Below are 18,091 nucleotides of genomic sequence, written 5' to 3' on the forward strand. Positions count from 1 at the left end.
ATGTCTCACATCCTCACGATCAGTCTTTATGTCTCACATCCTCATGATCAGTCTTTATGTCTCACATCCTCATGATCAGTCTGTCTCACATCCTCATGATCAGTCTGTCTCACATCCTCATGATCAGTCTGTCTCACATCCTCGTGATCAGTCTGTCTTTCACATCCTCAGTCTTTATGTCTCACATCCTCATGATCAGTCTTTATGTCTCACATCCTCATGATCAGTCTTTATGTCTCACATCCTCCTGATCAGTCTGTCTTTCACATCCTCATGATCAGTCTTTATGTCTCACATCCTCATGGTCAGTCTTTATGCCTCACATCCTCATGATCAGTCTTTATGCCTCACATCCTCATGATCAGTCTTTATGCCTCACATCCTCATGATCAGTCTGTGTTTCCAGGAGACTTGTAGTACAAACTAATCTAAGCAAACCCCCACCACTTCAGGGAGAGGCTTATCTACTGGGGGTTGGAGCAAGATGGTCGGCTAATATACAGTAGAATACAAATATATATTACATGTTGCTAAGTTTACTTTCCCTGGTAGGTCACTCTAAAATGGTAAAAACGCTAAATAAATGGTTTTAAGGCGACAATGTGGAAACAGGTGCAGAAAAGATTGCGCTGCAGAGAAGGATAGACCAATTCTGCACCTTTGTTTGTACATAATATTTCTGCCATAATGTCCTATCAACAAAAATAGCTTCAGGAGATCAGAACAGTGAGTCGGCAGCAGTGGCTGTACTGTGGCTGAACTGCTCATCGTGGGACCAGGAGCGTCATAATCCCGCTACGATCGCTGGCGAGCCATCAAACAGGTTAACATTCACAGGGCCAGACAGATTTCCAGGACGTGTAATCAGAGCATGGACCTGACCAGCTGGCAACTGTCTACACTGACATTCTCAACCGGTCCCTTACCCAGTCTGTACTACAGTCTATACTACCAGCATGTTTCAAGCAGACCACCCTAGTCCCTGTGCCCAAGAACACTAAGTAACCTGCCTAAATAAATACCGACCCGTAGCACTGACGTCTGTAGCTATGAAGTGCTTTGAAAGACTGGTCATGGCTCACATCAACACCATTTATCCCAGAAACCCTAGACCCACTCCAATTTGCATACCGACCAAACAGATCCACAGATGATGCAATCTCTATGACACTCCACACTGCCCTTTCCCACCTGGACAAAAGGAACACCTCTGTGAAAATGCTATTCATTGACTACAGCTCAGCGTTCAACACCGCAGTGCCCTCAAAACTCATCACTAAGATAAGGACCCTGGGACTAAACACCTCCCTCTGCCACTGGATCCTGGACTTCCTGACAGGCCATGCTCAGGTGGTGAGGGTAGGCAACAACACACACGCCACCCTCAACACGGGGGTCCCTCAGGGGTGCGTGCTTTGTCCCCTTCTGTACTACATCACATAAGCCTGTGGGGCAACGCACAACTCCAACAGCATCATTAAGATTGCTAACGACCTGAGGGTGATTAGTCGGTCTCATTGTCAGTGATCAGGTCATAGGGAGGTGGTCAGTGACCTGGCAGTACAGTGCCAGGACAACCACTCCCACAACTGAGGCAAGACAAAGTGTGTGATCGTGGAATACAAGAAACTTCCCCATAACACAGTAGACCTCATAACACAGTAGACCTCATAACACAGTAGACCTCATATATAGCACCATAACACAGTAGACCTCATATATAGCACCATAACACAGTAGACCTCATATATTGCACCATAACACAGTAGACCTCATATATAGCACCATAACACAGTAGACCTCATATATAGCACCATAACACAGTAGACCTCATATATAGCACCATAACACAGTAGACCTCATATATAGCACCATAACACAGTAGACCTCATATATAGCACCATAACACAGTAGACCTCATATATAGCACCATAACACAGTAGACCTCATATATAGCACCATAACACAGTAGACCTCATATATAGCACCATAACACAGTAGACCTCATATATTGCACCATAACACAGTAGACCTCATATATAGCACCATAACACAGTAGACCTCATATATAGCACCATAACACAGTAGACCTCATATATAGCACCATAACACAGTATACCTCATATATAGCACCATAACACAGTAGATCTCATATATAGCACCATAACACAGTAGACCTCATATATTGCACCATAACACAGTAGACCTCATATATAGCACCATAACACAGTAGACCTCATATATAGCACCATAACACAGTAGACCTCATATATTGCACCATAACACAGTAGACCTCATATATAGCACCATAACACAGTAGACCTCATATATAGCACCATAACACAGTAGACCTCATATATAGCACCATAACACAGTAGACCTCATATATTGCACCATAAGACAGTAGACCTCATATATAGCACCATAACACAGTAGACCTCATATATAGCACCATAACACAGTAGACCTCATATATAGCACCATAACACAGTAGACCTCATATATTGCACCATAAGACACTGGCGCGACGAACCACCCTTTGTCTCTGCCTGGCCGGTTCCCCTCTTTCCACTGGGATTCTCTGCCTCTAACCCTATTACAGGGGCTGACTCACTGGCTTACTGGTGCTCTCCCATACCGTCCCTAGGAGGGGTGCGTCACTTGAGTGAGTTGAGTCACTGACGTGGTCTTTCTGTCCGGGTTGGCGCCCCCCCCCTTGGGTTGTACCGTGGCGGAGACCTTTGTAGGCTATACTCAGCCTTGTCTCAGGATGGTAAATTGGTGGTTGAAGATATCCCTCTAGTGGTGTGGGGGCTGTGCTTTGGCAATGTGGGTGGGGTTATATCCTTCCTGTTTGGCCATGTCCGGGGGTATCATCGGATGGGGCCACAGTGTCTCCTGACCCCTCCTGTCTCAGCCTCCAGTATTTATGCTGCAATAGTTTGTGTCTGTGGGGCTATTGTCAGTCTGTTATATCTGGAGTATTTCTCCTGTCTTATCTGGTGTCCTGTGTGAATTCATGCTCTCTCTAATTCTCTCTCTCTCGGAGGACCTGAGCCCTAGGACCATGCCTCAGGACCACCTGTCCTAATGACTCCTGGCTGTTCCCAGTCCACCTGGCCGTGCTGCTGCTCCAGTTTCAACTCTTCTGCCTGCGGCTATGGAACCCTGACCTGTTCACCGGACGTGCTACCTCTCCCAGACCTGCTATTTTCAACTCTCTAGAGACAGCAGGAGTGGTAGAGATACTCAATGATCGGCTAGGAAAATCCAACTGACATTTACTCCTGAGGTGCTGACTTGTTGCACCCTCGACAACTACTGTGATTATTATTATTTGACCCTGCTGGTCATCTATAAACATTTGAACATCTTGGCCATGTTCTGCTATAGTCTCCACCCGGCACAGCCAGAAGAGGACTGGCCACCCCACATAGCCTGGTTCCTCTCTAGGTTTCTTCCTAGGTTTTGGCCTTTCTAGGGAGTTTTTCCTAGCCACCGTGCTTCTACACCTGCATTGCTTGCTGTTTGGGGTTTTAGGCTGGGTTTCTGTACAGCACTTTGAGATATCAGCTGATGTATAAAGGGCTTTATAAATACATTTGATTGATTGGCGACTCACCCCTGCTGCGCTGGTGTCAGCACACACCTAGTCACATACACGGCAGTCACTCCCCAAGAACAAACAGGAACCACACACACACACCCACCACGCAACGTTCTACTACATAGTCACCTCTACTACCACCACTAAACACAGTCCCAGTATCATCACTAGCTTGTTGATAGGGGGAAGTTGTTGTGACAGACTGACTGAATGAACAGGACTCTGGTGACTGACGGAATATATCCTCCCTTCTCTCTCCACAGTACACCTTTCTCTGCCCCAGATACAGCCTGGCACACAACCCCCGGTGTCATCTCCTCTGCATTACACCACACACACCCCCCGGTGTCATCTCTCCAGCATCACACCACAGACACCCCCCGGTGTCATCTCTCCAGCATTACACCACAGACCTCTCCAGCATCACACCCCCCCCCGGTGTCATCTCCTCTGCATCACACCACAGACACCCCCCGGTGTCATCTCCTCTGCATCACACCACAGACACCCCCCGGTGTCATCTCCTCTGCATCACACCACAGACACCCCCGGGTGTCATCTCTCCAGCATCACACCACAGACACCCCCCGGTGTCATCTCCTCTGCATCACACCACAGACACCCCCCGGTGTCATCTCTCCAGCATCACACCACAGACACCCCCCCGGTGTCATCTCTCCAGCATTACACCACAGACCTCTCCAGCATCACACCCCCCCCCCCCCCCCGGTGTCATCTCCTCGGCATTACACCAGACACCCCCCGGTGTCATCTCCTCGGCATCACACCACAGACACCCCCCGGTGTCATCTCCTCGGCATTACACCACAGACCTCTCCAGCATCACACCACACACCACCCCCCCCCCCCCCGCGGCGTCATCTCCTCGGCATCACACCACAGACACCCCCCGGTGTCATCTCCTCAGCATTACACCACAGACCTCTCCAGCATCACACACCCCCCCCCCCCCCCCCCCCCGGTGTCATCTCCTCGGCATCACACCACAGACACCCCCCGGTGTCATCTCCTCTGCATCACACCACAGACACCCCCCGGTGTCATCTCCTCAGCATTACACCAGACTCTCACACTCAGCTGTGCCAGTTAGTGGAGAACACATATCCAGCTTGTCACAGGGGTTGTCACTTGCAGAGTACTGACTAACATAAAACTGCGTAGATTGCAGTTACTGCCCCCCCCCCCCCCCCAGGAGATGTTGTTAGCCGGTAATAGCAGTCTTACGGCAATAACAACTAAAGCAGACAAATAAAAATCCCATTGCAATATAATGCTTTAACTTCGTCACTGATGGAAACACCAGTCGATGGAAATATATTTGACCGGTCATGCTTAGTCTCTAGGCTAATTTGCATTATTAAGTGGAATTAAAAATCGGCTTGTGTATTTTTCGATAATCTTTACGCATCTTATTTATCACAAGCGCACAGCGAACAGGTACGGAGCCTGTGTTGGAGCCGAACATCTATCAGTACTGCTGCATTTCAAACAAATAGGTTGGTTAAATGGGCATTGTTTAGAGCCCCCCCAAAATGTTAACTTTATTGCATTCAATATGTCTGAAAGCCCCCCCCCCCCCGGACCTCTTGTAATACACACTCATTCTACATTCCTAAAGAGACATTTTCATCTCTGTCAAATGAAACAGACAATGTACAGACAACAGTGTTATTTATCCAAGCTAATTGCATTACGGAACAAACATTGACGCGGTGCCCTACTGCCTTGTGGACATTGCTGTGCTTTATTATGTGAAGAAATAGTTTATTAACATGTTATGCTAAAATGTTCTGATCTGTTGCATCAGACTCATGTTTTTTATTTATTTTATGTAGCCTAGGCTTACTGGTTGTATGAATTTGGGATCTATCGTCCCACAACTGTCCCAGAGTCAGTTTGGAATAGGCCATGTCCTTCTCAACAAGCTGACCAATAGTAGAAAGGTTGATCTATTCTATTGGGGATAGTAGACTGACATAGGCTAGTGATGATGCTGTTTATTACTCGTCTTGTTGGCAGAGGAAAAGTCAAATGTGGACAAATATTCGAACATCTTCAAAGTTCAGAATTGAGTAAAAACGTTACACTGTTGCATCCTGGAGTTGCATGTTCTGTTAAGATGAATTACCAGAATGTAAATGTGGCCTAGCCGGGTCTCCGTCACCGGGGGGTGGGCGCCCTAGCCGGGTCTCCGTCACCGGGGGGTGGGCGCCCTAGCCGGGTCTCCGTCACCGGGGGGGTGGGCGCCCTAGCCGGGTCTCCGTCACCGGGGGTGGGCGCCCTAGCCGGGTTAAGCACCCAATGCATATGGGTCTGGTGATTTTTCAGTCATTTAAAATGCTGCCTGTCAAATGTCAAACCCTGACACACACCAGTCTTCTATTTTCCTGTTGATACCCCACCAGTGACCCCTGAACACCCCAGCCCTCCCCTCTATCTCTTCCTCTCCATCCCCTCCATCCACACAACATACCTCTTTTCCTCCTCTGTGCTCCTATTCCTTTCTGTCCTTCCTCTTCCTCGTTGATGGTAAAGAGGGCAGGGATGACAGACCGGCTGCCCCCCTTCCTCAGCTTTTCCTTGCGCACTGGTCCCCTTACACAGCCCCCTGGCATCCCTCTGTCCCAGCACCCAGTCTGGCCAACCCTGGGAGCGGGGCAGGAAACCACACCCCTCCGCCAGCTGCTGGAGGTGGGGGTGTGTAGATAAAGTCCCCCCACACCACCACAACTGAAGTCCTGCCAGGCTAAAGGCTAACAGACAATGCTAGCTAGCTGCAGGCTAACCTCTGTCGGAGGCACATCTCAGCTCTTCTCCTCCGAGTGTGTCAGGTAGGTAGGGAGAGAGCGAGAGCGAGAGAGGCAGTCTGCAACAGCAGTGGCAGGCGATATAATATGAGAGCGAGAGAGGCAGTCTGCAACAGTAGTGGCAGGCGATATGAGAGAGAGAGAGAGAGAGAGAGAGAGAGAGAGAGGCAGTCTGCAATAGTAGTGGCAGGCGATATGAGAGAGAGAGAGCGAGAGAGGCAGTCTGCAACAGTAGTGGCAGGCGATATGAGAGAGAGAGAGAGGCAGTCTGCAACAGTAGTGGCAGGCGATATGAGAGAGAGAGACAAACACCAAATTGAGACTGCACGCAGAATTCTGCAAAAATATCCTCCATGTACAACGTAGAACACCAAATAACGCAGAGCAGAATTAGGCCGATACCCACTAATGATCAAAATCCAGAAAAGAGCCGTTAAATTCTATAACCACCTAAAAGGAAGTGATTCCCAAACCTTCCATAACAAAGCCATCACCTACAGAGAGATGAACCTGGAGAAGAGTCCCCTAAGCAAGCTGGTCCTGGGGCTCTGTTCACAAACACAAACACACCCTACAGAGCCGCAGGACAGCAGCACAATTAGACCCAACCAAATCATGAGAAAACAAAAAGATAATTACTTGACACATTGGAAAGAATTAACAAAAAAAACAGAGCAAACTAGAATGCAATTTGGCCCTAAACAGAGAGTACACAGCGGCACAATACCTGACCACTGTGACTGACCCAAAATTAAGGAAAGCTTTGACTATGTACAGACTCAGTGAGCATAGCCTTGCTATTGAGAAAGGCCGCCGTAGGCAGACATGGCTCTCAAGAGAAGACAGGCTATGTGCTCACTGCCCACAAAATGAGGTGGAAACTGAGCTGCACTTCCTAACCTCCTGCCCAATGTATGACCATATTAGAGACATATTTCCCTCAGATTACACAGATCCACAAAGAATTCGAAAACAAATCCAAATTTGAAAAACTCCCATATCTACTGGGTGAAATTCCACAGTGTGCCATCACAATATAATTTAATAATAATTTTACACGCCCAATTTTTCAGTTTTTGATTTGTTAAAAAAGTTTGAAATATCCAATAAATGTTGTTCCACTTCATGATTGTGTCCCACTTGTTGTTGATTCTTCACAAAAAAAATACAGTTTTATATCTTTATGTTTGAAGCCTGAAATGTGGCAAAAGGTCGCAAAGTTCAAGGGGGCCGAATACTGTCGCAAGGCACTGTACATAATGACATTTGGATTGTCTTTATTGTTTTGAAACTTCTGTATGTGTAATGTTTACTGTTAATTTTTATTGTTTATTTCACTTTATATATTATCTACCTCACTTGCTTTGGCAATGTTAACACGTTTCCCATGCCAATAAAGCCCTTGAATTGAATTGAGAGAGAGGCAGTCTGCAACAGTAGTGGCAGGTGATATATATGTGAGTGAGTGAGTGAGTGAGTGATTCAGAGTCAGAGTCAGAGAGAGAGAGAGAGGCAGTCTGCAACAGCAGTGGCAGGTGATAGTGGCAGCCCAGGAGAGCTGAGCAGGCCAGAGCAGGAGAGAAGAGCAGAGCAGGCCAGAAGAGCATAGCAGGCCAGGAGAGCAGGCCAGGAGAGCAGAGCAGAGCAGGCCAGGAGAGCAGAGCAGAGCAGAGCAGGCCAGGAGAGCAGAGCAGAGCAGAGCAGGCCAGGAGAGCAGAGCAGAGCAGAGCAGGCCAGGAGAGCAGAGCAGAGCAGAGCAGGCCAGGAGAGAAGAGCAGGCAGATTTGTAGAGGAGTTTTAACCCTGCTTCTAAACCTGTCCTGTACACACCCCTTTTACTGTGTCTCTCCCATTCAACTCTCACCTCACCCACAGGCCCCAACCACACACACAGTTCAATCTGATCTTTGTCCCCATGCAGAAAACAATGTAACCCTGTACTGACACGTGAACCCTGCTCACACACCAAGCCCATTCAGACCACAGACCTTAAGCCTCTATTCAGGAAGTGATCTTCTGGCCAAGAGACCTTTGTGGACAAGGTGGATATTTTTGTGTCAGTAAAATGAGAGAAATGGTGCTGGAAACCTTTACGTGCAAATAGATATAAAACCATCCTATAGGAAGTAAACTTGGAGTCATGTGATGACGTGTTCCTCCCACCATGACTCAGGAAAGCGTGCAGTTTATTAGGCTACAGGTTAAATAAATTAATGCTGAACTTCACAGGGTGGTGAAAGTGCACAGTGATAAATATCGACGGTCTTATTCTGGTGACATGATCAGAGACGCTTGGCTGCCGTTTGACAAATAAAAATTATATCGCTCTTTGGTCAGTAATAATCTCACTCTTTGCTCCGTAGTAATCTCATCTATACCCACACTGTATCTGCCAGCTGTTGGCTAGAGAGCACATACCAGAGTATTGTGACAAAAATATGTTTCCTTCGCATTTTCAACTGATGGTTAACATTTTTTTTAAATTCGGTACATGGGAATTTAACCACAAAAGATATCTTTATGGTCACTACGTCATCACGCATAATCCTTTATCCGCCACAACAGGAAACATCTCCGGTGGGAAAATTCTCCTTTTGTTTTAAGGCAGATTTTAGAATATTCACAAGCGATGATTATTAAGGTTTCTAAACGTTAAAATAGAGCGTCTGGATTGTAGTTCACACCGGTAAACGCTGCTTATAGGGGAAAGGGGGGTACCTAGTCAGTTGTACAACAACTGTGTGGGCCTACCATAATCAACATCCACATCGTCGGTGCCCGAGAACAGTGGGTTAACTGCCTCGCTCGGGGGAAACAGTGGGTTAACTGCCTCGCTCGGGGGAAACAGTGGGTTAACTGCCTCGCTCGGGGGAAACAGTGGGTTAACTGCCTCGCTCGGGGGAAACAGTGGGTTAACTGCCTCGCTCGGGGGAAACAGTGGGTTAACTGCCTCGCTCGGGGGAAACAGTGGGTTAACTGCCTCGCTCGGGGGAAACAGTGGGTTAACTGCCTCGCTCGGGGGAAACAGTGGGTTAACTGCCTCGCTCGGGGGAAACAGTGGGTTAACTGCCTCGCTCGGGGGAAACAGTGGGTTAACTGCCTCGCTCGGGGGAAACAGTGGGTTAACTGCCTCGCTCGGGGGAAACAGTGGGTTAACTGCCTCGCTCGGGGGAAACAGTGGGTTAACTGCCTCGCTCGGGGGAAACAGTGGTTTAACTGCCTCGCTCGGGGGAAACAGTGGTTTAACTGCCACGCTCGGGGGAAACAGTGGGTTAACTGCCTCGCTCGGGGGAAACAGTGGGTTAACTGCCTCGCTCGGGGGAAACAGTGGGTTAACTGCCTCGCTCGGGGGAAACAGTGGGTTAACTGCCTCGCTCGCGGGAACAGTGGGTTAACTGCCTCGCTCAGGGGAAACAGTGGGTTAACTGCCTCGCTCAGGGGAAACAGTGGGTTAACTGCCTCGCTCAGGGGAAACAGTGGGTTAACTGCCTCGCTCGGGGGAACAGTGGGTTAACTGCCTCGCTCAGGGGAAACAGTGGGTTAACTGCCTCGCTCAGGGGAAACAGTGGGTTAACTGCCTCGCTCAGGGGAAACAGTGGGTTAACTGCCTCGCTCAGGGGAAACAGTGGGTTAACTGCCTCGCTCAGGGGAAACAGTGGGTTAACTGCCTCGCTCAGGGGGAACAGTGGGTTAACTGCCTCGCTCAGGGGAACAGTGGGTTAACTGCCTCGCTCAGGGGAACAGTGGGTTAACTGCCTCGCTCAGGGGAACAGTGGGTTAACTGCCTCGCTCAGGGGAACAGTGGGTTAACTGCCTCGCTCATCGGAACAGTGGGTTAACTGCCTCGCTCAGGGGAAACAGTGGGTTAACTGCCTCGCTCAGGGGAAACAGTGGGTTAACTGCCTCGCTCAGAGGAAACAGTGGGTTAACTGCCTCGCTCAGGGGAAACAGTGGGTTAACTGCCTCGCTCAGGGGAAACAGTGGGTTAACTGCCTCGCTCAGGGGAAACAGTGGGTTAACTGCCTCGCTCAGGGGAAACAGTGGGTTAACTGCCTCGCTCAGGGGAACAGTGGGTTAACTGCCTTGTTCAGGGGAACAGTTAACCTTCAAAAATGGAAGGCAGTTAGCCTGGGTATGGGGCTCTTTAGCTAATCCACCCTCTGTACTCCATGCCATCTGCCAAAGAAAAACACCACCTGCTAGACAAAACAGATTTAGGGCCCAGTTATCCCTCTCTCTTCACCTCTTCCTCTCTGGTGTAAACTCAGACGTTTCAGGTCATTACCATAGCTCCCGTCTTGGGACAATCAGTGTCATTTAGTAAATACCGCATCTCTACGGCAACCAAGATGCCACTGTAGCTAGTTTAAGGCTAGGCTAGGTTGAAGATGCCACTGCAGCTAGCTTAAAGCTAGGCTAGGTTGAAGATGCCACTGCAGCTAGCTTAAAGCTAGGCTAGGTTGAAGATGCCACTGCAGATAGCTTAAAGCTAGGCTAAGTTGAAGGAGCCACTGCAGCTAGCTTAAAGCTAGGCTGAAGATGCCACTGCAGCTAGCTTAAAGCTAGGCTAGGTTGAAGATGCCACTGCAGCTAGCTTAAAGCTAGGCTAGGTTGAAGATGCCACTGCAGCTAGCTTAAAGCTAGGCTAGGTTGAAGAGGCCACTGCAGCTAGCTTAAAGCTAGGCTAGATTGAAGGAGCCACTGCAGCTAGCTTAAATAAGCCACTGTAGCTTGCTTAAAGCTAGGCTAGGTTGAAGACACTGCAGCTAGCTTAAAGCTAGGCTAGGTTGAAGGAGCCACTGCAGCCAGCTTAAAGCTAGGTTGAAGATGCCACTGCAGCTAGCTTAAATAAGCCACTGTAGCTAGCTTAAAGCTAGGCTAGGTTGAAGACACTGCAGCTAGCTTAAAGCTAGGCTAGGTTGAAGAAGCCACTGCAGCTAGCTTAAATAAGCCACTGTAGCTAGCTTAAAGCTAGGCTAGGTTGAAGATGCCACTGCAGCTAGCTTAAAGCTAGGCTAGGTTGAAGATGCCACTGCAGCTAGCTTAAATAAGCCACTGTAGCTAGCTTAAAGCTAGGCTAGGTTGAAGGAGCCACTGCAGCTAGTTTAAAGCTAGGCTAGGTTGAAGAAGCCACTGTAGCTAGCTTAAAGCTAGGCTAGGTTGAAGAAGCCACTGTAGCTAGCTTAAAGCTAGGCTAGGTTGAAGAAGCCACTGTAGCTAGCTACCTACACCTAATAATTATCATCAAAATACAAACTTCATTACCAACATAAACGGGAGTCAACACTCATATTATAATTGTCTTAACAGCCAATGTATTATTTAACATGACCAATAGAAACAGGTAGATTTAGCCGAACACCACATCTTCATCTTCCGTGCTTTGGTAAAATCCTATTGTTTGATGGTCCACTCTGGCTGGACTGAACATATGGAGCCAGATAGCTGCCAAAAGGTTGAAGGTACGTATCGTTAGGATCGTAAGAAAAGCCATGCGTTAAACGTAAATGTGAAATTTAATCTGCGAACACATACAAACATGTTACCATTACGGACTAACATTTTAGGCTTGTTGCCATTCCGACGTACAATAATACCGTTCAGAGTCTTGGCAGTTTCATTTCACCAACAAATAAAATAAAGTACACAAAAGGAGCGCTAACACTAACAAGCGTAAACACAGTATATAAGAAAAAACAGAAGTCACGTTTTCAAGTTAAAAGTCTTCATTCTCTATTACACCTCAGTTGAGTTTAATTGACATTTCGGTAGCTAATGTAATGGATTAGCTACCAACCTGTGTTAGCCAGCCAAAGTCTACATAGTACTAGTTTCAGTCTGTTTAGGTGTCTCTCTGCAGCATGGGCATATCTCTGGGTGACGTGGACATCAACAACAAAGAAATTACTCATTCAATATTGCGCCATCCCATTCTCTGGGCTCTGTCTGCAATCATAACCAGTAGCACCTACCAGGAACAATGAATCATAATAATAAATGGCTGAAGAATCTATGAATTATGTATGACCACAAGAGTCTTTGCTACTCAAAATATTTTCGTATAAGGAAAAAAAAAAAAAAATGTATTTCATCACTCAAAATCTTGCCAAAGCACATTCTGTAGGTTAATATGAATTCAAACTAATTAGACATGATTTATATGAAATCGGGTCATGTGACTCATCTCAGGAAACTAGGCGTATGTCACTACCGCAGAGGAGAGCCATTTGAACGCAAACTTCTTTTTCTTAGGGGGGGGTGCAGAAATGTATTCTGGAACATGTGAGCTTTCATGTGCCTTAATAACAGACTTGTAAGTGATCTGTAAATACGAATAAAATGTTAAATTAAGAGCCTAGTTGGTTTAGCCACAGAAAAAGACAGGAACCTTCCCGCTAGCCATGATTGGATGAGATAATGAGTGGGCTGGACATGTCGAGAGATGGGTTCGGATTGGTCTGCCATGTAGCACGCGTCTGTCTATGAGCTGGTCAGTATGTGTAGGTAATCTAACGCAGCTTTTTATTTTTTATTTTATGTATTGCTTAGTAGAACTGCATAAGTGTTGTTCTCCACTTTCTGGACGACCGAGTTTTAAAAATCAGTGGAATTAAAGTATGATGACTAAGGACATGGAGAAAACACCAGTCTCCGGATTACATCTTCAAACTAAGGGCAACCATGGCATCTGTGCCAGAGAGGGAGAAGCGTTCATCCATGGATACGGGTAAGAGAGTCTAGCTAGCTACATTCAGAAATTAAAGTCATTTTCATTAAGTTAAAGTGTACTGTTAAAGTATACAAGCTAGCTAGCTACATCTTAACAAAAGACTCCATGATCGGTCTACATGCGTTGAATTTGGCCGGTGTCAGTAAACGTTGGCAAAAAAGCGCAATAAATTTGTTGCCAGCAGCACAGTTGCAGTCACCAACGCTCTGGATAACATAAAAACAGCCTAACCACTCTGCACAAGGTCCTCTACACCGACAACTAATCCACACAGAAAACGGTCAACCGAATCATTTCTAGTTTCTTTTACTTCTCGACTTTATATTGCGATTGACAACTTTCATAAATTAGGTGCGCTACCGCCACTGACCTCGTTCGTCTTTCAGTCACCCACGTGGGTATAACCAATGTGGAGACGGCACCTGCTTCTATAAACCAATGAGGAGATGGGAGAGGCAGGACTTGCAGCGCGATGTGCATCACAAATAGAACTGACTTCTATTTTAGCCCTTGGCAACGCAGACGCTCGTTGTCGCACGCGAGAGCAATGTGGGTGCAATAATTGATTTCTACATTTATTTTGCAACGAGAGCATTGTAGTCAGCCAGTTAGGCCTACAGTCCGTGCTCCCAAATACTGGGGAAAAAGTATGATTCATTAGGTTACATCATTACCGCCACAGTAGCCCCACACGGCTATAAAAATGTATTATGCAACCAGATGGCCATTAAACACACAACAGCATGGCATATTTAGATAGTGGAATAGACCTAGACTAAATCATATTTCCTTTCTATTTTACAGCTCAGGCGGTTTTTCTACACAAGGCTCTTCTTTGTCTTTAGAGTATCATTCTCACACAAGTCATTTGCTGATGGCCCCAAGCCTATACTACACCATCTACTGGTATAACGTCATTATGAAATGCCGTTCTAAAAAACAAGCTTTAGACTTTTATTTTGGAAATGAAACCGGAAGCTGCAAAGCAACTAACATCTGGGCTAGAGTCGAGTGATTAGTTAACTTTGACTAGCTACGTTCACTTCTTGTCCTTTGCAGATGCCACATTCGTGACAAAAGTTTGTACGTATAGAGAAGATCTGTAACTACTGAGTAAAGGGAGACAAATTAAGAATTGAATATGTAAATCTTAATTAACAGGGTTTGTACGTTTACAGATCTAATTTAAAATGGTTACGTTTCATGCATGGCTTTTCTTACAATCCTAACAATTTACGTATGGATTTCCTTACGATTCTAACAATACATACGTTCAACTTTTTGGCAGGTATTTGGCTCCATATGAACGCATATGCAGCGTCCGTCTCACAACGGAGCCTTCAACCTCAAGGGGGCGCTGCGATTCCACGCCAACAGAGCCTTCAACCGCAAGGGGGCGCTGCGATTCCACGCCAACGGAGCCTTCAACCGCAAGGGGGCGCTGCGATTCCACGCCAACGGAGCCTTCAACCACAAGGGGGCGCTGCGATTCCACGCCAACAGAGCCTTCAACCGCAAGGGGGCGCTGCGATTCCACGCCAACGGAGCCTTCAACCGCAAGGGGGCACTGCGATTCCACGCCAACGGAGCCTTGAACTGCAAGGGGGCGCTGCGATTCCACGCCAACGGAGCCTTCAACCACAAGGGGGCGCTGCAATTCCACGCCAACTGAGCCTTCAACCGCAAGGGGGCGCTGCGATTCCACGCCAACGGAGCCTTCAACCGCAAGGGGGCGCTGCGATTCCACGCCAACGGAGCCTTCAACCACAAGGGGGCGCTGCGATTCCACGCCAACTGAGCCTTCAACCGCAAGGGGGCGCTGCGATTCCACGCCAACGGAGCCTTCAACCGCAAGGGGGCGCTGCGATTCCACGCCAACGGAGCCTTCAACCACAAGGGGCCGCTGCGATTCCACGCCATTGTGGGCATCCCCATTGAAATAAATGACATCCGGTGCAACACAAAGTGCTTATGGGTAATGTAAGGCTTCAACATAAATGAGACGGACGGAGAGGATCCACAGTTTAATCTCAAAATGGAGTACAAAAATGTCACACTATTTCATCACCAGACGCAGAGAACGATTTGAGATTGATTAGGACTGGGGAGGTATAGGTTAGTGGACCTGGGCCCCCATTGAACCGCCACTCTGGTGGGCCTGGGCCCCATCGAACCGCCCCGCTGGGCCCCATCGAACCGCCACGCTGGGCCCCATCGAACCGCCACGCTGGGCCCCATCGAACCGCCACGCTGGGCCCCATCGAAACGCCACGCTGGGCCCCATCGAACCGCCACGCGGCATGGGCCCCATCGAACCATCGTACTGGGCCCCATCGAACCGCCACGCTTTGGCCTGGGCCCCATCGAACCGCCACGCTTTGGCCTGGGCCCCATCGAACCGCCACGCTTTGGCCTGGGCCCCATCGAACCGCCACGCTTTGGCCTGGGCCCCATCGAACCGCCACGCTTTGGCCTGGGCCCCATCGAACCGCCACGCTTTGGCCTGGGCCCCATCGAACCGCCACGCTTTGGCCTGGGCCCCATCGAACCGCCACGCTTTGGCCTGGGCCCCATCGAACCGCCACGCTTTGGCCTGGGCCCCATCGAACCGCCACGCTTTGGCCTGGGCCCCATCGAACCGCCACGCTTTGGCCTGGGCCCCATCGAACCGCCACGCTTTGGCCTGGGCCCCATCGAACCGCCACGCTTTGGCCTGGGCCCCATCGAACCGCCACGCTTTGGCCTGGGCCCCATCGAACCGCCACGCTTTGGCCTGGGCCCCATCGAACCGCCACGCTTTGGCCTGGGCCCCATCGAACCGCCACGCTTTGGCCTGGGCCCCATCGAACCGCCACGCTTTGGCCTGGGCCCCATCGAACCGCCACGCTTTGGCCTGGGCCCCATCGAACCGCCACGCTTTGGCCTGGGCCCCATCGAACCGCCACGCTTTGGCCTGGGCCCCATCGAACCGCCACGCTTTGGCCTGGGCCCCATCGAACCGCCACGCTTTGGCCTGGGCCCCATCGAACCGCCACGCTTTGGCCTGGGCCCCATCGAACCGCCACGCTGGGCCTGGGCCCCATCGAACCGCCACGCTGGGCCTGGGCCCCATCGAAACCATCGTACTGGGCCTGGGCCCCATCGAACCACTGGGCCCCATCGTACTGGGCCAGGGCCCCATCGTACTGGGCCCCATCGTACTGGGCCCCATCGTACTGGGCCTGGTCCCCATCGTACTGGGCCCCATCGTACTGGGCCCCATCGTACTGGGCCCCATCGTACTGGTCCTGGTCCCCATCGTACTGGGCCTGGTCCCCATCGTACTGGGCCTGGGCCCCATCGTACTGGGCCCCATCGTACTGGGCCCCATCGTACTGGGCCCCATCGTACTGGGCCCCATCGTACTGGGCCCCATCGTACTGGGCCAGGGCCCCATCGTACTGGGCCTGGGCCCCATCGTACTGGGCCTGGGCCCCATCGTACTGGGCCCCATCGTACTGGGCCCCATCGTACTGGGCCCCATCGTACTGGGCCCCATCGTACTGGGCCCCATCGTACTGGGCCCGGGCCCCATCGTACTGGGCCTGGGCCCCATCGTACTGGGCCCCATCGTACTGGGCCTGGGCCCCATCGTACTGGGCCCCATCGTACTGGGCCCCATCGTACTGGGCCCCATCGTACTGGGCCCCATCGTACTGGGCCTGGTCCCCATCGTACTGGGCCTGGGCCCCATCGTACTGGGCCTGGGCCCCATCGTACTGGGCCCCATCGTACTGGGCCTGGGCCCCATCGTACTGGGCCTGGGCCCCATCGTACTGGGCCCCATCGTACTGGGCCTGGGCCCCATCGTACAGGGCCTGGGCCCCATCGTACTGGGCCTGGGCCCCATCGTACTGGGCCCCATCGTACTGGGCCTGGGCCCCATCGTACTGGGCCTGGGCCCCATCGTACCGGGCCCCATCGTACTGGGCCTGGGCCCCATCGTACCGGGCCCCATCGTACTGGGCCTGGGCCCCATCGTACTGGGCCCCATCGTACTGGGCCCCATCGTACTGGGCCTGGGCCCCATCGTACCGGGCCCCATCGTACTGGGCCTGGGCCCCATCGTACTGGGCCCCATCGTACTGGGCCTGGGCCCCATCGTACTGGGCCCCATCGTACTGGGCCTGGGCCCCATCGTACTGGGCCCCATCGTACTGGGCCCCATCGTACTGGGCCCCATCGTACTGGGCCCCATCGTACTGGGCCCCATCGTACTGGGCCTATATTCCTTATTCCTGGGAACATAATACATCAAATGACCAACAACTAGATTGTAGGCCATGATGCAAACACATAGCCTAACACTGACACCAAACCTCTTCCACAGCAGGCTAAACCTCTTCATCCTATCAGCAGGCAGTGCTTGGATTTGGTCACTACACTGCCTGGAATTCAACTAGGGCACAAATGAGCGTTTGAGTCAGGACGCGTTCCTCTCAAGACCCCAACAAATCAGAATGTTGAATACAATTATATATTTTTTTAAATATTCTAGTAGAGGTCGGGAGAGTAGTTTCCTTATTCAAACGCTAATTTCTATTTGACGTAGAATACAATGCAACGTCGTGTTTCCAGGCAAGGCACGACAGCGCAACAAAGCCATAATCCCTTTATGTAATCTATAGCCACCCATTTGATAGCCTGGGCGCAACATTAGTTCCCTTGTCTGGGTTGGAACCATTCAGAAGTGTGCCGAACATGACAGGGATACTGTGTAATAGAGATTCAAAATTAACGATATATGCGGGTTACAAAATCCGGGGCTACACCTGTCACACAGGCTACACCTGTCATTCCAAACTGCGCGGTGTAACATCCCCAGCCAACAGGTGTATCTAGCCTAGTGCCCAAATTAGTGTGGAGAACGACCAAACAGCTCGTTAA

General features: G+C 49.9%; 1 protein-coding gene across 4 annotated transcripts in view; it reads right to left on the reverse strand.

Moving 5' to 3' along the window:
* The window catches only part of LOC110518775 (ensconsin), a 61,430-nt gene that overhangs the window by 42,709 nt on the left and 630 nt on the right, over positions 1–18,091 (reverse strand). The window contains exon 1 of one of the 4 annotated variants that reach the window (XM_090183069.1): positions 6,102–6,539. The exons of 2 other annotated variants lie outside the window; for them this stretch is intronic. In XM_090183069.1, the coding sequence (XP_090039195.1) occupies positions 6,102–6,243 (142 nt within the window). In that variant the 5' untranslated portion in view covers positions 6,244–6,539. Of the gene's footprint in view, positions 1–6,101; positions 6,540–18,091 lie in introns of those variants that run through there. One more of the 4 variants, XM_090183068.1, reaches the window with a different exon arrangement.

This window comes from Oncorhynchus mykiss, chromosome 8 (genome assembly GCF_057628025.1).
Source record: "Oncorhynchus mykiss isolate SJ-2025 chromosome 8, ASM5762802v1, whole genome shotgun sequence".
NCBI lineage: Eukaryota > Metazoa > Chordata > Actinopteri > Salmoniformes > Salmonidae > Oncorhynchus > Oncorhynchus mykiss.